The 23,899-nt window shown below is 46.7% G+C and overlaps 1 protein-coding gene across 3 annotated transcripts in view; it reads left to right on the top strand.

The window, feature by feature from the left end:
* Nucleotides 1-23,899, top strand: part of LOC308520343 (lymphokine-activated killer T-cell-originated protein kinase-like) — a gene marked incomplete at its 3' end in the record, with an annotated part of 94,721 nt that overhangs the window by 20,688 nt on the left and 50,134 nt on the right. The window contains exons 6-8 of one of the 3 annotated variants that reach the window (XM_081092830.1): nucleotides 3,424-3,553; nucleotides 6,293-6,472; nucleotides 6,966-9,026. The exons of 1 other annotated variant lie outside the window; for it this stretch is intronic. In XM_081092830.1, coding sequence (XP_080948956.1) covers nucleotides 3,424-3,553; nucleotides 6,293-6,472; nucleotides 6,966-7,063 — 408 coding nt within the window. Of the gene's footprint in view, nucleotides 1-3,423; nucleotides 3,554-6,292; nucleotides 6,473-6,965; nucleotides 9,027-23,899 lie in introns of those variants that run through there. One more of the 3 variants, XM_081092831.1, reaches the window with a different exon arrangement.

Here is a 23,899-nt window from a genome sequence, read left to right as displayed (position 1 = left end):
TATTAGTTCACACAAACACTCCATCCATGCTTTTGTTCTGGCCCTCCGGTCCAGTTTAAGAACCCATTGTGGCCCTCGAGTCAAAAAGTTTGCCCACCCCTGGTAGCCGGTGTGCCTCAGTGATTGAGCGTCAACCCATGCACCAAGAGGTTGCCCATTCAATTCCTGTTCAGGGTATGTGCCCAGGTTTTGGGCTTGATCCCCAGTGAGGGCCGTGCAGGAGGCAGCCAATCGATGTTCTCACTCATGGGTATTTCTATCTTCTTTTCCCTTTCTCCCTAAGAAATGAAAACATATTAAAAACAAAGCAAAACCACCCTAACTGGTTTGGCTCAGTGGATAGAGCATCGGCCTGTGGACTCAAGGGTCCCAGGTTCAATTCCAGTCAAAGGCATGTACCTTGGTTGCGGGCACATACCCAGTAGGGAGTGTGCAAGAGGCAGTTGATTGATGTTTCTCTCTCATCGATGTTTCTAATTCTCAATGGGGAAAAAAAGGAGACATATGTACTACTATTTGTTATACTTTAAACAATAAAGAAAAAAACAATAAAATATATTAAAAAAAAAACACAGAAAAAAAAACCAAAGCAAAACCAAGTACATTACATACCTAATCACATGGTAGGATTCTTCTCCAACCCCGCAAAAGAAGGGGTTGCCTTGAGTCAGCGGTTCTCAACCTGTGGGTCGCAACCACTTTGGCAGTCGAACGACCCTTTCACAGGGGTCGCCTAAGACCATCCTGCATATCAGATATTTACATTATGATTTATAACAGTAGCTACATTACAGTTATGAAGTAGCAATGAAAATAATTTTATGGTTGGGTCACAACATGAAGAACTGTATTTAAAGGGCCAAGGTTGAGAACCACTGCCTTAACACATTGTTTGCGGGTAGTTTTTATTGTGCGCTAACAGGTGGCACGGGCCATTTTTGCAGTTGAATAGATTACCGTTATACCTGGAAGTACATACATAATTCACCATTGTATGTGTTAGAGACCCAAATTTTGTCCTTTGGAATTCGTATATCTGCATGTTAGCATCCCTTTAGAGCAATAAAAAAGTATAAAAATAAACGTATTTATATGTTACCCGCATTCTACCGCTAGTCTATAAAAAACGTATTAATACGTGTCCCGCGCTCTACTACCAGTCAACGTAAAATGTATAAATACGTTTCCCGCATACAATGTGTTAAGTGAAAGTTTCCTTATGGCAGCGGTTGCCAACCTTTCGGACCTCACAGACCACCAGTTGGTGACCCGCTGCCTTATGGAATATTTTATGTTACAGAGTGTACTATTTCCTTATTTTGAAAGACCTTCACATAGTCCGAAATAACGAAATAACCCAAGTTAGGCAGTTTTGCTTACAGAGATCACATGTTAGATTTAGTTATGAAAGGATTAAATTTAACACAAATTTATGATTACTGGGGGTGTAGCCTAACCCCCTGTTGATGTAAACAAGCTTCTTAACGATTGTTTTGTGGCCCTAGCTGGTTTGGCTCAGTGGATAGAGCGTCACCCTGCAGACTTGAAGGGTCTCGGGTTCAATTCTGATCAAGGGCACATGCCTGGGTTGTGGGCTCAGTCCTCAGTGGGAGGAATGCAGGAAGCAGCCGATCAGTGGTTCTCTCATCATGGATGTTTCAATCTCTCTCTCCCTTTCCCTTCCTCTCTGAAATCAATAAAAATATATTTAAAAAAAAAGATTTGGGATAGAGGTTTTGGCATCATGAATAGTCATCTATAGCAGCAGTCGCCAACCTTTCAGACCTCACGGACCACCAGTGGTCAGTGGACCACCAGTTCGCGACTGCTGATCTATAAGTCAAGTGAAAATAGCTCTCAATTTTATGCAAATAAATTATTGTGCCTTTGGATGGACACAGTGTTAGAAATAAAAATAATTCCATATCCTAAATAACTTAAACAGAAGTAGTGATGGCCCCAGAAAACTGTTGGATGACTCAAATGCAGATTAGGTAATGATACTGATGTCAAAATTGTACATTAGAGTTTAAATAAAATTGATATATGAAGTGTGAAATTGGAGAAAGGCAATATTTCTAAAGATACTTATTTTTTATTTTTAAATATATTTTTATTGATTTCAGAGAGGAAGGGAGAGGGAGAGAAACATCAGTGAATAGAGAGAATCATTGATTGGCTGCTTCCTGCCTGCGCCCCACTGGGGATCAAGCCCCCCCAACCTGGACATGTGCCCCAACCAGGAATCAAACAGAGACCTTCTGTTTCATAGGTCTACACTCAACTACTGAACCCTGCCAGTCAGGCTAAGTATATATTTTTAATAAGCGTATAGAAAAAAAAAAACTTTAAGTGGATAGGATAAACTAAATCAACAATTTGATTATTTAATAAATGACTTTAAATATATATAATGGAATTAATAAATTACGTATTTGAGCATATTGTCTTTATGATGGGCAACATTTAAATGAAGCACAGTGAGTATTTCAAGTTATATTCCAAGATTTTTGTCTGCATCACTTTCAAACCCAGTCATAGAGTAGATGCTCAAATGCTGATGAATGAACAAATAACAGGTTTGTAAGACATTTTTTATTATGGATGAATGTTGTTAGTTGTCAATTCTAAGAAAGGATTAATGTGTAAAACAAAAAATACTCTTAGATTATATTTCTGCTTCCTCTTCTTGTAGCCCTTTGTAGGGGAGGGATGGAGGGAGCGAGAGCAAGAGTGAGAGGAGAGGGGCAATGGGAGAGTGAAAGAGAGGGTAGGAGCGAGTGAGAGAGAAACATCTGTGAGAGAGTCATCAGTTGGTGAGAGAAGAGAGGGAGAGAGAGAGAGAGAAACATCAGTGAAAGAGAATCATTGATTGGCTGCTTCCGGCACACCAAGACCGGGAGTAGAACCACTGGATGCATGGGAAGATGCTCAACCAACTGAGCCACACTGGCGGGGCTTACTGATGTTTAAAGAGAGAGGAAATGGGAGGGAGAGAGAGAGAGAGGGAAACATCGATCAGTTGCCTCCTACACATACCCTGACTGGGGATTGAACCCAAACCTAGGTACATGCCCCAACAGGAATCAAACCTACAACTTTTTTGTGTACGGGACAACGCTCCAACTAACTTAGCCACCTGGCTGGGGCTTCTGCTGTAGCATCTTTTGATATAAAAGTATTAAAAAGGGTTTGTAAATAAAAAGCTTATCCACAAGATTTCCAACATATCTCTTAGATTTCTGGTATGTTTGACAGACCAAGATAACATGAGATATTTCCTTCTCTAGCTTCAAATAATTTGAAATGATGGTATAATCCTATAGTTTATGAAGGGAGTTCAAATTATATTTGTTTGAAGGTTACTTATGTGTATTTAGTTTGTATTTTTGTTCATATATGTTAAATTTTCCACTATTTTAGTATCTGCACCAAGATAAGAAGTTGCTTCATGGAGACATAAAGTCTTCAAATGTTGTAATTAAAGGTGATTTTGAAACAATTAAAATCTGTGATGTAGGAGTCTCTCTACCATTGGATGAAAATATGACAGGTGAGTAGTATTCTAATTTGTAAAATTTCTTTAATATAGTTTTAAAATTTCTAATTTTTACACGTTTAAATAAATAACTTTACATTCTTCAAAAATAAAAAACTATTCATAAAGTGTACAATAAAAATTATCCTTCCTGTATTTTTCACTCAGCCACCAGTCCCGTCTCTTGCCACATACACAGTATAAATTATTGTTTTCTTATTAATATATATTATAACTGAAGATAACTTTAGGAACTATTTCTAACCTAGATTGGGATTTTAAAAAAATGGTAGAAGATCTGGGAATAGAAAATGAAAAATTTTAAAAATATTTTAATTGTTGTTGTTAATCCTCACCCGAGGATATTCCTCCTGTTGATTTTTAGAGAGTGGATGGGAAGGAGAGAGGGTTGGGGGGAAGAGAGAGAGAAACATGATGCAAGAGACACACATTGATTGGTTGCCTCCCACACATGCCCTGACTGGGGCCCAGGACTGAACCTGCAACCCAGGTATGTGCCCTGGGCCAGGAGTTGAACCTGTGACCCTTTGGTGCCTGGGCTGATGCTCTAACCACTGATCCACACCAACCAGGGTGAAAATAAAATTTTAATAAGATTTTATAAAGGAATTCATTTAGCGTCAATACATTGACAAGGTTTGGGAAACTGATAGAAGAAGAAACTAGAGTGGAAGTAGGAGAGAGGTGCTAGCAAACGCCAGTATTCCACTTTTTGCCCCATCCCACCCCACTCATTCTTCTCACTTTATTGTAAACTAGTGTCCCAGTGCACAGATTCGTGCACATTGAAAGTTAATTAGAAGAAATATTTTAATATCCCTATTCGCATCTTGCTAATGAAAAGAAAATAGGATTCTACTGAGTCTCCTATCTACCAACTCTAGGACTTCTGTAAGGATGAAATGAGATGTGGCATGGGAAAATGCTTCACAAACATTTGGTTAAACTGTAAAATGTTTGCACCTGGCTATAAAGCCAGTCAGGTTCCTGGGCTGAAGAAACTCCAAGGTTGCTAGTCTCTAGGGAGAGGAAGCCGGGCGTTGCTATGTGACATCATTACCTGGCGCCCACAGCAACCATTGCTGGGCTGGGCTAAGCTGTGGGCCCCACTTTGCGCCATGGGGTCTTGGCAGTGTTGGCTGCGACTTGGTGGGGTATTGCTCCAAGATGGTGGGGCCTGTGTTCCACTTGGGGGAAGCCTAGTGTTGGTTTGTCGGTGCCAGGTCTGTGGTACCGTTTCTGTTTGCACATCATGATAGCTCCTGTGTTGTGTCTGCCCTCTGGTGGTCAGTGTGTATCATAGCTACCAGTCGGACGGACGAACACAGCCTTTTACATATATAGATACTGTTCATTCTCTTAGGGAATTTAAGTTTTATTCTTAGTGAGAACCAAGAGACAGCTTCAAAGAAAAAGCTTCTGCTTTTAACATATTTAATAACATTTAAATTTTTCTCTTTATATGAATGCTATTTAGAATACACACACACACACACACACACACACACACCTTAATTTCCAGCTAAAGTTAAAGTCTATAAGTTGAATTGAAGGAAAAAGTCAAAATAAAGTCATGAACCCTCAGTCTAACTACTACAGATATGAAACTTTAGAAAAGGAGAATTTTTTAAAAAGAATAAAAATAAGTTTTTCTAACGTAATTTTCTCAATCCTTAATACATGAAGTAGATAAAACTAAGATGTAAAAAAAATTAAAAGACTGAGTAGATAAGGTCAGTCTATGCATTAGAAAATTGATTATATATATTGGTTAGGATATAAAAAAACCCCTTGGTTTACAAAAAGTAGAAGTAGCCTAATGTTTGATATTCATTGTCCTTAGTGAAATACATCTAGATATTAGTAACATAGTTGGAAACAATAAAGAAAAAAACACAAACAAATTTTTAAATTTAAAATACTTATAATTGATTCTAGGCTGAATGAAGAAATCAAATTCTAGTTGTAAAATATTTAGAAAACAGTGAGACTGTAATAGCAAATTGAAAGCAATTTGTTAGGGTCAAAGCTACACAAAGGAACACATTTTCATTATTTAACCTTTATGAAGTTGAGTCATTTCCTGAGCAAAAGCCAATATGTGATTCGACTCTTTCCCTTTTCCCTGATTTAGCAATCATAGAAGCATAGAAATGGTATTTCTCTCAGCCTAATAATAGCATAGTTTGAAAAATGAAGAAACAGGCACAGAGTAAATGTTTAAGGTTACAGAGCTTGTAAATGTCTTTGAACCCAGGCAAGACAATCTTGCTCTAGAGCAGAGGTCCTCAAACTTTTTAAACGGGGCCAGTTCACTGTCCCTCAGACATTCCACACATGTGCACTGTGGGCCTGGGACGAGTCGGCTGCTAAGCAGGACAGGCAACAGCGGTAAAAACAACCGGCGGGCCGTAGTTTGAGGACCCCTGCTCTAGAGTCTGTACTAACATCCACAATCTATTTATATTCTTACCACTTTCTAAAAGAATTGCTGATTCTCTACACCCTTGGCAACTATCCAGCTTTTTTAATATTTATCCATCCGATAAGGAAAAAGTAATTTGTATTAATTATTGAGGTTGAGTGTATTTTTTCATGTTTACTGGCTAGACTTGATAACCTTTAAACCACCTGTCAAATCATTTGCCCATTTTGGTGGTCGTTGTTTGCCTTTCTCAGTGAGTTCTTGTGCTGGCCCTTATGACAGTTCTACCTGTGTTTTGCTTGTTTCAGTAACTGACCCTGAGGCCTGTTACGTTGGCACTGAGCCTTGGAAACCCAAGGAAGCTTTGGAGGAGCATGGTATTATTACTGACAGAGCAGACATATTTGCCTTTGGCCTTACTCTGTGGGAAATGATGACTCTGTGTATTCCACACATTACTCTTGCAGATGATGGTGATTATGATGAAGGTATAACTACATATTTTTAATGTAAAACTCAATCTCTTTGGTTTGAAATAAGATTAGTTTGTAAAGTTACATTTTATTTTTCTATTAAGTTAATTTTAAAAAGAACAAGGTGTTTGATTTAGTTGCATGAGTTATAGATTATATTATTGTTGACTAATTTGGTATCATCTTGGTTTAATTGCATACAAAGGAGATGTAGATTAATTCAGAACAGGGAGGTAAATTGAGAAAATTCAGAGGAACAAAAAGTTACCTTAAAAACTCTCTTTGCCTGAGAAGATTAGAAAGCTATTATATTAAGGGTTGATGATCATAGATTAAATCCATGTAACAAATGCATGACAATAGCTATTCTACACCATGGGAGGACAATGGAAGAGACTGGTATAATGAAAAGCAAACTGGATGATGTTTCAGAAGGGTGAGTGAGCAGTCGATAAGATTTTCCATGATTTAAAGTGATTTTATTTGTTTCAAACTTTCTCATGAGCAGATAAAACTTTTGATGAAAGTGACTTCGATGATGAAGCATACTATGCAGCTTTGGGAACGAGACCACCTCTAAATATGGAAGAACTGGATGAGACATAGCAGAAAGTAATCGAGCTCTTCTCTGTGTGCACTAATGAAGACCCTAAAGACCGTCCTTCGGCTGCGCACATTGTTGAGGCTTTGGAAATACATGTCCAGTGATCTCATATGCACAAATACCTGAGCTTCCAGTAGGGCTCATATATATAACTGTTCTCTTTACTGTAATACGTTTATGTAGTTACTGTGAGAATCAAGCTATTAGACTGTTTGAAAGTGGCCTGTTTTAGAACCATAGCACCTTGTTAACATTTGAAAAACTTTGTATTATAAAGGTATTTCATTAGTATTTAATATCGTAGTGGGTTTTCTCTAAAACTTAATAAACCTTTATACTTAAGGAACAAGTATTGTAATTTGTTCATAGAGATTTAAAACACTAGCAAAATACCATAAACTCCTATGTCTAACATTAATTTGGGTAAGGGAACCAATACTTTTATTAGTGATTTTCCTTGAATATTTTCTACTTAAATGGATCAATTTAAATTAGCACTTTGAAGTACAGAAGTTTGATTTTCTTTTAAAACATAAAACTATGCTGGTCTTTCTTGGCTGATATGCTTATTAAATACTAGGGGCCCGGTGCATGAAATTCGTGCACTGGGTGTGTGTGTGTGTGTGTGTGTGTGTGTGTGTGTGTGTGGAGGGGAGTGTCCCTCAGCCCAGCCTGCCCCCTCTCACATACTGGGAGCCCTCAGGCATTGACCCCCATCACCCTCCGATCGCCTGATCGGCCCCTTGCCCAGGCCTGACGCCTCCGTAAGAGGAGTCAGGCTTGGACAGGGGACCCCCATCTCCCCCGATCACTGGCTCTGGCCCCCGCCCAGGCCTGAGGCCTCTGGCCCAGGAATCATGCCTGGGCAGGGGACTCCCATCTCCCTCTGATCGCTTGCTCCACCCCCCGCCCAAGCCTGACGCCTCTGACCCAGGCTTCAGGCCTGGGCAAGGGGACCATCATATCCCGCCAATCCCTGGCTCCGCCCCCCACCCAGGCCTGATGCCTCAGCCAGAGGAGTTGACCCTCATCACCCTCCGATCACCAATCACCGGATCGGCCCCTTGACCAGGCCTGAGGCCTCTGGCAGAGGTGTCAGGCCTGGGCAGGGGACCCCCAGCTCCCCGCGGTTGCAGGCTCCGCCCCTGCCCAGGCCTAACGCCTCTGGCCTAGGCGTCCGGCCCGGGCAGCGGGGACCTGCAGTGGCAGCGGGGGGCGCCGCGATTGTGGGCTTCGCTTTAGGCCCAGGCAAGGGACCCCTAGCTCCTGGGACTGCCAGCTTCGACTGTGCCCAGCTCCCATCACTGGCTCCACCCCTACTTCCTGCTATCACTGGCCAGGGCGGCAAAGGCACCTGATTCTCTGATCATGGCTGGGGCCGCCGTTGCCCTGCCCCCCAGCTCTTAGCTCCCAACTGGGTTTCCGATCACTGTCAGTGGCAGGGGGCTTCTTCCTGCTTTCCCTTTCGCCTCCCTGCATTGTGCCTACATATGCAAATTAGCCACCATCTTGTTGGCAGTTAACTGCCAATCTTAGTTCGCAGTTAATTTGCATATAGCCCTGATTAGCCAATGAAAACGGTATCACCGTACGCCAATTACCATTTTTCTCTTTTATTAGTGTAGATTAGTGTAGATGGTCATTGGAAGCTGAGAGAATATGGCACAGTAGCTCCTTGGGTATTTCCAAACATTTTCGGTTAAGGCTTGTCTTGTCCTCTTGGTTCTCCTCAAATCTTTGGTGTTTGCTTTCATTTATTAAATGTATTTCTGTACTGAGATCCTTTTTTATTTTTTGTTTTCTAATCTAGCTCTTAAGCATTTTACAGCTCTTGTGTAAAAATAATAAAAGAAATAGGATGATACAGAATAACGGACACTTTAGTTAACCAGAAGGTGTATTATCTATTTTATACTCCCATTGATCTGAGTGTTGTCATTAAAGTTGCAGAATGAATGTGAGTAGATTTCTTTCCCTCTCTTGGCCTTATTTTGTTAATCTGTAAAATGAGGGTGACTTGGGTCAGTAATTTCTATCTGTGAACCATAGCTCTGAAGAGAGCTGAGCCTAACCAGAAGAATCGAGCGTAGCCCCCCAAAGCCAAGCTAACCCCAAAGAGCTGAGCCTAGCCCCAAAGGGCAAACGCGAGGGGAAGCCTGTTCACCAACGCTCACCGACCACAACCTGAGTGGAAGACAGCTAACCACAGCTCACTTGGGCAAACGCGAGGCGAAGCCTGTTCACCAACGCTCACCGACCACAAATTGAGGGGAGGTCAGTTTACCACCGCTCACCGGCCAGAAATTGAGGGGAGGTCAGTTCACCACCGCTCACTGGCCCGAACAGTAGTGGAGGATAGCTAACTACAGTCACTCGGCCAAATGTGAGGGGAAGGCAGTTTGTTATGCCCAGAGCTCGGGGTCCCCAATAATCCACCCCCAGGGAGCCTCCTCCGATGCAAAAGCAACGAGTCTTTATTGATCAATTCTAGAATTGGCTCCCAGCCTCTATCCGGCACAGCGGTGAGGCGAGAGACCGTGTCCCAGGAGAACAAAGGTTATATAGGGCTAGCTATTTGGGGTGGGCTTTAGGGGTGGCGTGAGTTACAGAGATTGGTCAGGGTTTTACAGCATAAGGGTCAGGAAGTGACCATCACATTCTGAAGGTTGGAGCCGTCCTCCACTATAGCCTTATTAGGACCTTAGCTACATTTCTGGAGCTTCATTGGTCCACTCAGGTGGGTGGTTGGGAGAGTTTAGGACAATACCAGCATTCTTGTGGTCACTCTCGGGGGGTGGGGGGGCGGCTTGGGCTGGCTGAGGGCCCAGCCTTGCAAGACAAGATAGAGGAGAGGGAGAAGAATATGTCCCTGCTTCGTCCTGAAGAGGGAGGAGGGTGCATTTCTGCTTAGTTCTGCTTAGTTCTTTCAAGTTCCGTTCTGTCCCTTCATTCCTCCCTTGTCTTGGAACTCACGGCTCAATCATGAGACGGACTGCATTTCTACCTCCCCCTCCGTCGCTAGAGGCCGGTATTGAGCTTGTAAGACCATTAATTGAACTACCCCTATGCGTTCCTTGACAAATTGAACTAGCTTGTTAATAATGCAGGGGCCAAAAGTTAGCAACATTAGGAGGATTACAAGGGGCCCGACGAGGGCAGAAATGAGAGTGGTTAACCATGGGGACCAATTAAACAGGGATTCATACCAAGACTGAGACCGCTCTTTTTCCAACTTCCGCTTCTGCAATCCTTCCCTTATGAGGGCCATAGACTCTTTAACAACACCTGAGTGGTCAACATAAAAACAACATTCCTCTCCCAAAGCTGCACATAAGCCCCCCTGCTGCAGGAATAGCAAGTCTAGTCCTCTTCTGTTTTGGAGCACTACCTCAGATAAGGAGGTGAGAGAATCCTGTAAATGGGTAATAGATTTTTCAATTCTGTCTATGTCTAGGGCAATGGCTGCTCTTAGGGCTCCATAATTCTTGTCTTGTATGACAAGTGAGGATATTCCAGTCCCTGCTCCCGCTAGTCCCAGTCCCAAGAGGGCGGCCATAGTTAAGGCTGTGATGGGCTCTCTTTCATTTCGGGGATTGGCAGCGCCGAATTTGTTAAGGACTTCTTTCTCTGAATGGTATATTAACTTGGGAATTAACTGCACGAGCACGCAAAAGCCCTCCTTCTGGGAATTAAGGACCAGGGAGTGGACACAAGGAGCGAGGCCACTGGAGCAGGCCCACCATGCATTCTTGGGAGGCAAAAGGTATACTGCCTCTTCGGGATAGTCAGAGTTTCGTTGCAGAGATGCAACTGCTCAGGGGGTACGTTGCCTACGCAGGCCCCCTGCCCCATTACTGCCTGGAGGGTTAGCCTTGCAACAGTTTGCTGCCACCTGCAGGAGCTGACAATCGTGGCGGTTGTATAGTTACCCTTAACCGCGATACCCTCATAATACGGTGGCTCAACGTCTAGACAGAGCCAGCAAGATTTGGTCAGGTCAGGCCTGGAGGCATTTAAAACATAATAAGCTCCTATAACCATGCTTATAAGTGGGTCTACTTCAGGCGGGAGGGTATGACTCAGAGTCAGGTTCTTCGTGGTAGGTGCAAGTAGGGTGTTAGGCAGTGATGCTGGGGCCCATGCTCCTTCAGTTGTAGATACCCGGGGAGTGGTCAGCTGAGGTTGAGGAGCTAGTACTTTGTTGGGCCCCATTCCCACAGGGGAATGATAGTGAAGGGGGATATTTTGAACCCAGAGGGTGAATAACATCCCAGGGTCCGCCCTACGCAAAGCCCCCCTGCAAGAATAGATTCGGAACCCCCAAGTCTTTCCGGTGTCCCATCCTGTACCCTTTCTCTCCTCTTTTGTGAAGGAAATGCTCACGGGGTTGCAGTAGACACGGCCACTCTGGGGACACGGTGGAGCAGCCGGTCGCCCGACGGTGATTAGGTCACCCTTCTTGGGGGCCTTCCACCAGATGTGTCCGGTTGACACACATGACCAGGAAGCACAGAAGTAGTCTCCAGCACTTCCACAAGGGTCATTTCCCCGGGACCGAGCTTGTGAGTGTCCGGGGCAGACATAAAAATAGAGGATTCTCCTTGGTTTTGAGTCCTCAAAAGCCTGGCGTATTGCCGCACCCAGGCAGTAATCGCTGGTGTCGAGTGGGTTGGGAAGGAGAGTTAGGAGGTCTACTCGCAGTTCAGGGAACCAGGTGTCTTTGGGATGGATTTGAGAAGTCTGATTAAGGATCACCCCTGAGTTAGTGTCTATGATCTGCCAGGTGATATTATAAGGAGTGTGTGGGCTCCCGGTGGCAGGAGTGTTCACGAGTAAAGTTACCAACATCAGGTAGGTCGAGTACGCCGCAGCTTGAGCTTGAGCGGGTTGCGCTGGTCTTGGTCGATGCTCCATTGTGTGATGAAGTCTTCCTGGATTGCAGAGGGGTCAGCTGGGCGAACGTGGGAGTGATGGACCCAAGTCGCGATGCCGTCTACCTTGAGAGCGGTGGGTGTAGTCAGCACGACGATGTAGGGGCCTTTCCAGCGTGGTTCGAGGGTCTCCCGGCGGTGTCTTCTGATGAACACCCAGTCACCTGGCTTGTACTGATGAGGCGTCGGGGTGGGGCCAGCCTCGTATATGGCGCGGAGGCGCGGCCAAATGTCCTCATGTGCCCTCTGCAATTCTCTTAGGAAAGAAGATATCTCCTGATTTTCAAACTCAATAAGAAGTTCAGCTTTTAGATTAGGGATGATAGGAGGGGGCCTACCAAACATGATCTCGTAAGGGGTGAGTCCCAGGGTGTAAGGAGAGTTCCTCACCCGGTAAAGGGCATATGGAAGGAGAGCCACCCAATCCCCACCAGTCTCCATGGTTAATTTGGTAAGGGTCTCTTTTAGAGTTCTATTCATTCTTTCTACCTGCCCTGAACTCTGGGGCCTGGAAGCACAATGCAATTTCCAATCCGCCCCTATGACTTTGGCTACTGCCTGTGTTACCTGCGAAATAAAGGCTGGCCCGTTGTCGGAGCCTATCATAGCAGGAAAACCATACCTGGGTAAGATGTCTTCCAGCAGCTTCTTGGCCACCGTCTGGGCCGTCTCATGCTTGGTTGGGTATGCCTCTACCCAGCCAGAAAAGGTATCTATGAATACTAAAAGATATTTATAACCATACTTCCCTGGTTTGACTTCAGTGAAATCAACCTCCCAGTGTGCTCCTGGTTTGGTGCCTCTGAGCCTGGTTCCTTGTCCACCTGACCCAGCTCTAGCATTTGTGAGTTGGCAGGTCTTACAGGAGGTTATAATTTGATTGATTTTGGAGTCTTGTTGGTGGATCTTGATTTTGGCATGCTGAATTAAGTCCTTTAACTTCCGGGCTCCCAAGTGGGTGGACCGATGCATGCGTTCTAATACTGTGACCCCAAGCCAGTCCGGTAGTATGAGTTTCCCATCTGAGGTGTACCACCATCCTTTCACTTCCTTAGCGAGGGGGAGTTTTCTGATCTGCTGCAGCTCTTTCTGAGAGTATTTAGGCTGATCTGGTAGAACTGGGTCCCCGGGGTCTGGTAGTTGTATGGCCATTGCAGGGACCGAGGTGAAGGCCGCTGCCTTGGCTGCCTGATCAGCCTTTTGGTTACCTTTTGCTACTGGGTCATCTGCCTTCTGGTGCCCTTGACAGTGGATAATGGCTAGCTTCGTGGGAAGCCATAGGGCCCCAAGCAGGTCGAGAATCTCCTGTTTGTTTTTCACTGTTCGTCCTTCTGCTGTCAACAGCCCTCTTTCCTGGTAAATCGCCCCGTGAACATGAGCCGTAGCAAATGCATAACGGCTGTCTGTGTAAATGTTGAGCCGCTTCCCCGCCCCCAGTGTCAGTGCCTTGGTGAGAGCAATGAGTTCTGCTCGCTGGGCTGATGTCCCAGGGGGCAGTGCTTCTGCCCACACAGTGTCTGTGTCGGTGACCACCGCTGCACCCGCGTACCTGCATCCGTCCCGCACGAAGCTGCTTCCATCCGTGAACCAGGTGGCCTCTGCATCAGGGAGGGGCCGGTCGGTCAAGTCCTTCCGAAGTCCATGTACCTGCTCCAGGATCCCCGCACAGTCGTGCAGCGGGGCATCTAGGTCGGGGTCAGGCAGCAGGGTAGCGGGATTGAGAGCTGCGCTGGGATGGAACCGCACTCTAGGAGGGTTGAGCAATAAGCTCTGATAGTGGGTCATGCGTGCATTGCTCATCCATCGGTCAGGAGGCTGTTTTAGGACTCCCTCAATGGCATGCGGGGTTGTTATCCAGATTTCCTGTCCCAGGTTCAATTTGTCGGCATCCTTAACTAAGAGCGTGGTTGCTGCAATGATTCTTAGGCACGGTGGCCAGCCGGCGGCCACGGGGTCCAGCTTTTTGGACAAATACGCTACCGGGCGGCTCCAGGGGCCTAAAGCCTGAGTTAAAACCCCTTTTGCTATTCCCTTGCGCTCGTCTACAAAGAGGCGGAAGGGTTTTGTAATGTCTGGCAGGCCCAGGGCTGGAGCAGCCAAAAGAGCTCTCTTTATCTGATTAAAGGCAATTTCCTCTGTCTCAGTCCATTCAAAGGCCTTTCCCTCTTTGGTAGCTTCATATAGGGGCCTGGCGATCTCTGCAAAACTTGGGATCCAGAGGCGGCAATAGCCAGCTGATCCTAGGAATTCCCTTACTTCCCTCCGGGTGGTGGGAATAGGGATTTTCAGGACTGTCTCCTTCCGAGCATCCGACAACTGCCGCTGTCCGCCCTCCAGTATGTACCCCAGGTAACTCACCCTTTCTTGGCATATCTGAGCTTTCTTCGCAGAGGCCCGGTACCCTAAGGTCCCTAGGGTGGTTAACAAGTCTTTGGTCCCTTGCTCACAGTCCTCGGCAGTGTCTGCAGCAACCAGGATGTCATCTACATACTGAAGGAGGGTGAGACTGGGGTGTTCTCTCCTGTACTCACCGAGATCCTCGTGCAGTGCCTCGTCAAAGATGGTGGGCGAATTCTTGAACCCTTGGGGTAACCGCGTCCAGGTTAATTGTCCACTGTAGCCACCCTCTGGATCGTGCCATTCGAAGGCGAACAGGGGTTGGCTTTGAGGCGCGAGCGGCAGGCTGAAAAAAGCATCCTTCAAATCCAATACAGTGTACCACACTCTAGTGGGTGTTAAAGAGCTTAGGAGAGTGTACGGGTTAGGAACGGTTGGGTGTATATCCATAACTCTTTTTTTTTTTTTTTTTTTATATTTTATTGATTTTTTACAGAGAGGAAGGGAGAGAGACAGAGAGCCAGAAACATCGATGAGAGAGAAACATCGATCAGCCGCCCCCTGCACATCTCCTACTGGGGATGTGCCCGCAACCCAGGCACATGCCCCTGACCGGAATCGAACCTGGGACCCCTCAGTCCGCAGGCCGACGCTCTATCCACTGAGCCAAACCGGTCTCGGCCCATAACTCTTTTATTTACTTCTCGGAGGTCCTGGACTGGTCGGAAGTCATTCGTGTGGGGCTTTCTGACTGGCAGGAGGGGGGTGTTCCAGGCAGATTGGCATGGAACCAGTATCCCTAGGCTTCGCAGTCTTCGGATATGAGGCTGAATCCCCTTCCGGGCCTCCTGGGGCATTGGATACTGTTGGACTCTTATCGGACTTTCCCCTGGTTTTAACTCTACCAGGGTTGGGGCCCTGTGAGCGGCCAGTCCTACTCCCCGTCTCTGCCCAGGCAGTGGGGAATTCTTGTAGCCATCTGTCCATATTGTTCTCTCCTGGGGGCGCCCCCTGGTGGAGGCGATATTCATCCTCCAGTCTCAGAGTCAGAACCTGGATGGGATGGCCTTTGCCATCAGTGACCTGGGGCCCCCCTTGTCTGAAAGTTATTTGGGCTCCGATCTTGGTCAGCAAGTCCCGTCCTAATAGGGGGTAGGGGCACTCCGGTATTACCATGAAGGAATGGGATACCCGGCCCGTTCCTAGATCTACTGTTCTTCGGGTAGTCCATGAATACTGGCTTATGCCAGTTGCCCCTTGCACCCAGGACTTCTTGCTGGCTAGCTTCCCTTGAGGTGTGCGTAGGACCGAATGTTGTGCCCCAGTGTCGACAAGGAAGTTAACAGGCGTCCCCTCCACTCTAAGAGTTACCCTGGGCTCGGGGAGGGGGTCCGAACCCCGAATCCCCTAATCACTCAGTCCTCCCAGCTCCAAGACCTCCACCCGATCTGTCTTGTTTCCTTTTTGACCGGCCTTCTTTGGGCATTCCCGGGCCCAGTGTCCTATCTCTTTACAGTAAGCACACTGATTCCGCTGTAGCTTCTTCTTCCCGCCCCGGGCGGTCCCCTTACCTCCCTCTTGGTCATCGGCGAGCTGGCGAAGGTGGCGGGTCCGCTCCTCAGGGTTCTCCGTGGTGGTGGCCAGCAGAATCTTGGCCAGGTTTCGGGTCTGCTTGTCACTGGCAGCCACCATGGCACGGGCTTGCCTATCCTCAGGAGATTCTCGGTTGTTATATACCTTTTCAGCCACCTCCAACAAGTCCCGAAAACTCTTTTCCCCTAATCTATCTATCCTCTGCAGTTTCTTTCTAATGTCTGTGGCTGACTGGTTTATAAAGCTCATGACCACAGCCACCTTATTTTCAGGAGCTTCTGGATCCATGGGGGTAAAGGTGCGATACGCCTCCATGATCCGTTCTAGAAAGGCAGCTGGAGATTCATCCCTTTCCTGTTGTACGTTCCCTACCTTGGTCAAATTGGTAGGCTTCCTTACAGCCATACGAAGACCCCGCATCAGAGTCTGACGGTAGATTTTGAGCCTCTCCTTACCTTCTGCCGTGTTGAAGTCCCATTCAGGCCTGGTCAAGGGGAAAGAGACATCTATCTGGGCCTGGTTGGTAGTTGGATTCCCATCTACGCCGGGAACCACCTTCTGGGCTTCATTCAGGATTCTCTCTCTCTCCTCCGTTGTGAACAGGACCTGCAAAAGCTGCTGGCAATCGTCCCATGTGGGCTGGTGGGTGAAGAGAACAGAATCTAGCAAGTCAATAAGCCCCCCCCGGTTTCTCGGAGAACTTAGGGTTCTGCGCCTTCCAGTTGTAAAGATCGCTAGTTGAGAAAGGCCAATAAAAATAAGGTTGATTGCCGTCCGCATCTGGGGGTCCGGCAGCCCGTAAGGGCAGGGTCTTGATAGTGGAATCGGGTGCAGCAACTGACAGCTCCCGCTGTGCTCTCAGGCGGGTGAGGGGCGGACCTCCCATCGGAACCACCGCCATTCCCGGAACTCCCACACCCGCACCCGGAACCGGAACTGCGCTCCCTGCCACACCCGGAACCGGAACTGCATCAGCTTCCTGCGACGGGGCAGGATCTAATCTCTCCGGAGTCCTGGGAAGCTGATACGGGGGAGGAAAGATTAACTCTTCTTCATTACCCCCCTGCAAAACTGGGTAGAGGGGAGCTGGAGCCGACGGCAGGGTGGTTTTTTTCTCCTCCTTCTCCTTTTCTGCATCCTGCAAGGCAAGTATGGGTGCCGGCTCCGGAGGGCGTGGAGCCAGGAAGGGCTTGAGCCAGGAGGGAGGGTCCTCCACGAGGTCCTGCCAAGTAATAATGTAAGGGAGTTGATTGGGATGACCCCCCTTCGGCCGAGATACGACTTCCCTGACCCGGCGAATGGTGGGGAGGTCGAACGTCCCCTCCGGCGGCCACCCGGCATTGAGAGCCGGCCACTCGCTGGAACAGAAAGTCTGCCATTGACCCTTCTTCACTTCTGCACTGAGGTTGTTAGCCCTTCCCTTAACCTCTTTAAAATGATCAACCATAATGCTTAAAGGAGTAGTTTGAGTCTGTCCCATAGCGTCCGTCCAGTGAGTCCACAAAATCAAACAAAAGAACAAAGACACCAAACAAACAAAGACACCTAAGAACAGCCTTCCGACCCCGGGGAAGAAAAACTGAAAAAGCCAGATGGGGGCTTTTACACCCCGCCAGATGGAGGTGCAAGGCGTCCCTTGCCTCCTCCTGCCCGAGACCCGCCTGTGCGTCCACTTAGATCTTTATCAGGCCAGATTACAGAAGCGAGCTCACATAAGACAGAACAGATAACACATAGACACTTACCGCGGACAGCAGACTCTCGGAGTGGGGTCCCTCGTGGGTTTTTCTTGGGGATCCCGGACGAGCCCCCAAAATGTAATGCCCAGAGCTCGGGGTCCCCAATAATCCACCCCCAGGGAGCCTCCTCCGATGCAAAAGCAACGAGTCTTTATTGATCAATTCTAGAATTGGCTCCCAGCCTCTATCCGGCACAGCGGTGAGGCGAGAGACCGTGTCCCAGGAGAACAAAGGTTATATAGGGCTAGCTATTTGGGGTGGGCTTTAGGGGTGGCGTGAGTTACAGAGATTGGTCAGGGTTTTACAGCATAAGGGTCAGGAAGTGACCATCACATTCTGAAGGTTGGAGCCGTCCTCCACTATAGCCTTATTAGGACCTTAGCTACATTTCTGGAGCTTCATTGGTCCACTCAGGTGGGTGGTTGGGAGAGTTTAGGACAATACCAGCATTCTTGTGGTCACTCTCGGGGGGGATGGGGGGGTGGCTTGGGCTGGCTGAGGGCCCAGCCTTGCAAGACAAGATAGAGGAGAGGGAGAAGAGTATGTCCCTGCTTTGTCCTTGAAGAGGGAGGAGGGTGCATTTCTGCTTAGTTCTTTCAAGTTCTGTTTTGTCCCTTCAAATTCACCACCGCTCACTCAGCCAGAACCTTAGGGGAGGAGAGCTAACCACAGCTCACTCAGCCAAAGGCGAAGGGAAGTCAGTTGACCACATCTCACTGGCCAGAAGCTGCGGGGAGGTCAGTTCTCCACCACTCACTCAGCCAAACGCAAGGGGAGGTCAGTTCACCACCGCTCACCGGCCAAACGCGAGGGCAGGTCAATTTACCTCTGTTCACTGGCCAGAACCTGAGGGGAGGACAATTAACCACAGCTCAGTCGGCCAAACGCGAGGGGAAGTCAGTTCACCACCGCTCACCGACCAGAACCTGAGAGGTCAGTTCACCACCGCTCACTTGGCCAAACGTGAGGGGAGGTCAGTTCACCACCGCTCACCGGCCAGAATCTGAGGGGAGGATAGTTCACCACCGCTCTCTTGGCCAGAACGCGAGGAGAGGACCGTTCACCACAGTTTATTCAGCCAGAGTGCAAGGGGGATAGTTCACTCTAGTTGAGCAGGAATGGAGGACAGTGCTCCACAGTTCACCCGTCCAGAGCACTAGGGGAAGACGGTTCAACAGGACAGAGCCTAAAAAAGGACGACAGTTCATCTGGCCAGAGCCCAAAGATTAGGACAGTTCATTCGGCCAGAGCCCAAGAGAGGAGGACAGTTCATTCAGCCATGGTTTGAGAGGAGGACAGTTGTCGGGCCAGAGTACAAGAGAGGACCACCGTTCAGCCAGCCAGCATTGCCGCCAGGAATTCCATCCCCTTAGCCAGCATGGAAGGAAGGACCACAAGTCCTTCATGCAGTCTAGAATCAAGCACTGCCATCTCAAGCCCCGCCCTCCAGCCTGACCCTGGGGGCTCACCCACCGCCCTCAGCAACAGTATCACCAGTTGCGGTGGTGGAGCCCCAGAAGGAGCCACTAATGTAAACAGCCTTCAAGATGTGTAGCCTTTTAGGGGCACCCCAGCCTCTGCCTCTGGCCGCAGGCAAGGCTGGCTAAAGTGGTGGTTAGAAGGTTCTTCAGATTTTTCTTACAATTCCTATGCTGTACGCCACCCACCGATAAGCCATGTATCAAAAGAACAAGAGTGAAGTCAAAATAATGTTTTTGCAATAGTGGCAGCCAAAGCAGGACCACGGCCAAAGATGCTGGGGCAATCAGGCAGCACTCACTTCATTTGAAATGTTGAACTTTAAAGATGCTGAGCTCCAGGGAGGCGGGCCACGTGGCGTGGGACATGAGCCAGAGGCTAGATACAAACAGCTGTGGTCAGAGCTGTGCCAGAAATACATGCTGTGTGTGCAAGGTGAGAGGGCTTGTTCCAGTGGACCATGGAGGTGTGCAAACTGGGAGGCGTTGTCTGCATGGGATTCACCTCAGGACAGTATCCGGCATCTCCATCCATGACCTTCAGGAGCATCTTGTCCAAAATGCCTTCTGAGCTTGGAGGACTGCCTGGAGCCCCCTGGGGGTCAAGAGGAGAAGCTGCCTCCCTGTGAGTCCCGCCCCTAGGGCCCCACTGGAATGAAACTTCAGAGACTGGACTGCTTTTCCTGGGCCCTCCTCCCTCCCCTGCTCTCCTTTGCTCCCATCTTTTTGGGGGTTCTTATTTAAGTATTTGATTCTTTCAAGTTTTGTAATAAACTTGATTTCTAGAAAGATGTATTGGATACTCTGTTTTTCATCCTCTGCACAGAACTGGGCATGTGCATCCTCTGGTTTGAGAAGCATGTAGTGATGTGGTACTGGGACTTTATGAGGGAACTCCAACAGTAACCAACGTGGTTCCGCAGGGAAAAGGCCAGCATCCAGCATGCTGGACGGGCTCCAGACACCAGGGCACAGCAGTGGGTGAAGCAGGCAGAGGCTTCCATTCTCATGCAGCTGATGGTCTGGGTGCTCTATGACCTCAGCAGGAATCATCTCTGCTGACCTCTTGGCTTTGCTCACTTCCCTCTGTGCTGGTGTCATTCTTAGGTGGGCTTTCCCTTCATTTAAGTCAGACTTTTATAACACTGAAGGAACAGTGCTCCCGGTAGAGGGAGCCGCAAAGCTTAAGAGAGAGCTCAAGTGGGAAAGCACTTGGCTTTTTTCAAGGCTGCCAAAGCGGAGTGAGCTAGTGTGAGAACAGCAGGAGTTGTAGCTGCAGACGAAGGGCAGAGCTTGTGGACCATGGGAAGGAGTGTGAAGTTTATTCTGAAAACAGTGTTCAACCCATGGAGGGTTTTAAGCTAGGAAGTAACATGATCCGATTATGTTTTAAAACTACTAAATTGTGGAATATCTTTCCTTTGCAATCATCTTTATCTCTTCGTATTACGTGATTCACGAGGCAGGGCAGGTTTTCTTAGAATCACTGAAACAATGTGAGTTGGAAACTGTATGTATTCTCCCCACTTTTATCCTTTCCACATCAGTTCCCTGGACATGGAGAGACACAAATGAATACATTGTATTAAAAGGGAAAGAGCTACCTGCCTCTGTGGAGCTGATTCATTGTCTGGTATCACTGATGAGCTGATCTGCTTGCCCTTTTCCCTGAGGAACCTGGTGGTCCTCTGATTCATCTGCCCTCCTTCCCTGTGATCCCAGCAGCTGATGGTGTAGACCAGGGGTGGGCAAACTTTTTGACTCGAGGGCCACAATGGGTTCTTAAACTGGACCGGAGGGCCGGAACAAAAGCATGGATGGAGTGTTTGTGTGAACTAATATAAATTCAAAGTAAACATCATTACATAAAAGGGTACGGTCTTTTTTTTTTTTTTTTTTAGTTTTATTCATTTCAAACGGGCTGGACCCGGCCCGTTCGGCTGTTCTATCCGGCCCTTGCTCTCCCCTCCGCTCCTTCACCAGCAGCAGTGTTAACATGGCAACATCGGGAAACACGGCCGCAGCTCCTCCTTCTGAGTCCAGTTTAAGAACCCACTGTGGCCCTCGAGTCAGAAAGTTTGCCCACCCCTGGTGTAGACCTCTGTGTGACTTTCATCACTTTTGTTGTCATTAAGTGGTTCCTCTTCCCTCCTTGCCCTGGTCTTCCATCCCTGAGGCCTTGGGGGCTGGGAACTATCTTACTCATCTTTGTATTTCCAGTCATTATCACAGAGCCAGGTCCAGAGTCGGTGCTCAGAAAATGATGGACAGGTGAATGATCAACCTGGTGACTATATAGTGAATTGTCCCAAATGAGGACACACTGGCGTGTGATTAATGATTTTGCTAGGACAACAGTGTAAAGTTGGACTGGGACTTTCTGGGATGTATAGTCACCTCGGTAATTGTAAATAATTATGAACAAAATTATGAACTCTGCAGTTCTGGAGATCTCTTAGAAGGCATTACTACTTGATTTTCCCAAGCTGGTTTAGAGAAATAGTTGCCAACGTGAGGGAGACATAATAGCATAGGAAGTGTGTGTGTTTAATCCTCACCCAAGGATTTTTTTAAAAAATTGATTTTATAGAGAGAGGAAAGGAGAGAGAGAAACATCAATGTGAGAGAGAAACATTGATTGGTTGCCTCCTGTGCCTGCCTAACTGGGAATGGAACCCACAACCTAGGTATGTGCCCTGACCAAAAATCGAACCCACAACCTTGTGTGTGTGTGTGTGTGTGTGTGTGTACAGGGTGACACTCCAACCTACTGAGCCACCTGGCCAGGGAAAAATAGGAAATGTTTTACCTTCACTTATTCCTTCTCTAATGTTCTTCCTTTCTTTCTGGAGATCTGAGTCTTTGTCTTATAATTTTCCTTTTCTCTAAAGAATTTCTTTTAACATTTCTTATGTTAAAGGAAGGTCTACTGCTAGTAAATTCAGTTTTTGTTTGCTCAAGAAAGTATTTCTCCTTTACTTTTTGAAGGATAATTCTGTAGGATACAGAATTCTAGTTTGGTGGGGTTTTTTTTCTTTTCTCAGCAGTAAATATTCCACCCCATTCTCTTCTTGTTTGAATGGTTTTTCAGGGTGTCACATTTAATTCTTATTTTTCTTCCTTTATAAGCAAGGTATTCCTCCCTTCCCTCCCCCAGCTTCTTTCAAAAATGTTTCTTTATCTTTGATTTTCTTTAGTTTGAATATGATACAGTATACATAGGTATAGTTTTGGGGACATTTACCATGCTTGGTGGTCTCAGAGCTTCCTGGACTTGTGGTTTGACGTCTGACATTAATCTGAGGCAAGTTCTCAGTCATTATTGCTTCATATATCATTTCTGTTCATTTCTCTCTTTTCCTTTTGGTATTCCCTGTTCCATGTATGTAACACTTTTTGTTGTTGTTTTACAATTCTTGGATATTCTGTGCTTTCTTTTTCAATCTTTTTTAAATCTTTGCTTTTTTCAGTTTTGGAAGTTTCCATGGACATATCTTCAAACTCAAGATTTTTCATGAGCCATATCCAGTTTTGTAATAAGCCCATAAAAGGAACTCCACTTTTCTGTTACAATATATTTGATCTCCAGTATTTCTTTTTGAGTTTCTTAAAATTTCCTTCTCTCTGCTTACATTACCCATTTTTTCTTTCATGTATCTTTCTGTTAGAGCTCTTAGCATAGAAATCATAGTTTTAAAAATATTTCTCATCTTATAATTCCAGAATTCCTGCTCTATCTGACTCTGGTCCTGATTGTTGTTTGGTCTCTTCAAACTATGTTTTTGTATTTTAATGTCCCTTGACAATTTTCCCTTGATAGTCAGACATGATGTTCTGAATAAAAGAAACTGTGATAAATAGGCCTTTAGTGTATAGGTGGGAAGGTGTAAGGGGAGTCCTACAGTCTTATGAGTAGGTCACAATCTCTTAGTGAACCTGTCCTTGAACTTTGATCTTCACAGTGCTTCTTAGATTATTTTCCCCCTTATGTGGGAGGATGATCAGAGGGTCTGTGTTGTGCATTTTCCTTCCCTTAGGTCACTCGGGCTCTGATAAAATCTCAATAGTTTAGGCTCCAGGAAATTAGTTTTTCTCTTGGGCAGTCCTTGTTAGACAGAACAGAATGCTCTGGCATATTTTAAATTGGTTATTTTTTTCCTAAACACTGCCCCCTCTCCCACCCCTTTCCAGCTGGAAACATGACAGGATTTTTCTCCCACCTTCACTGTGAGAACCTGGCAGGGTTCTGAAGGTAAAACTGACTGGCCCCCTCTGGAGTCTTTAACTCTCAGATTCATCTACAATGAACCTTCAGTGATTCACCTGTTATGATCAGCAATGTTTCTGCAGAGGTCTCTCCGTGTGGGTTTCTATCCCAGGAAGTTTGATGTTCGGTATCTGCTTGTTCATGTCTTCAGTTTGGGGCAGTGGTTTGTCCTATGACCTTACTTCTCTGATGGCTCTAAGACGAGTTGTTAATATTTCATGTTGTCCAGCTTTTTACTTGTTAGCACCGAGTGACGCCTTCCAACTCCTCATATGCAAGAAACTGGAAGTCAGATGAGGGCCTTGTAGCATTAAAATGAGTACAGTGCTGGGCAACCAGGGTGGTTTGGGACTCTACTTGGGAGTACAGAAATCTGGGATCTTGTCTTGGCTCTGGTGAACCCCTTTGTCTTAGAGCTTCGGTTTCCTTTTTTATGAAAAGAGAGAGGGTTGACTATGGGCTTCTTTCCAGCTACCTTTTCATTGCACAGGAT

Source organism: Myotis nattereri (assembly GCF_964212035.1).
Source record: "Myotis nattereri genome assembly, chromosome: 5".
Taxonomy (NCBI): domain Eukaryota; kingdom Metazoa; phylum Chordata; class Mammalia; order Chiroptera; family Vespertilionidae; genus Myotis; species Myotis nattereri.
This window is presented reverse-complemented; position numbering and strand designations above follow the sequence as displayed.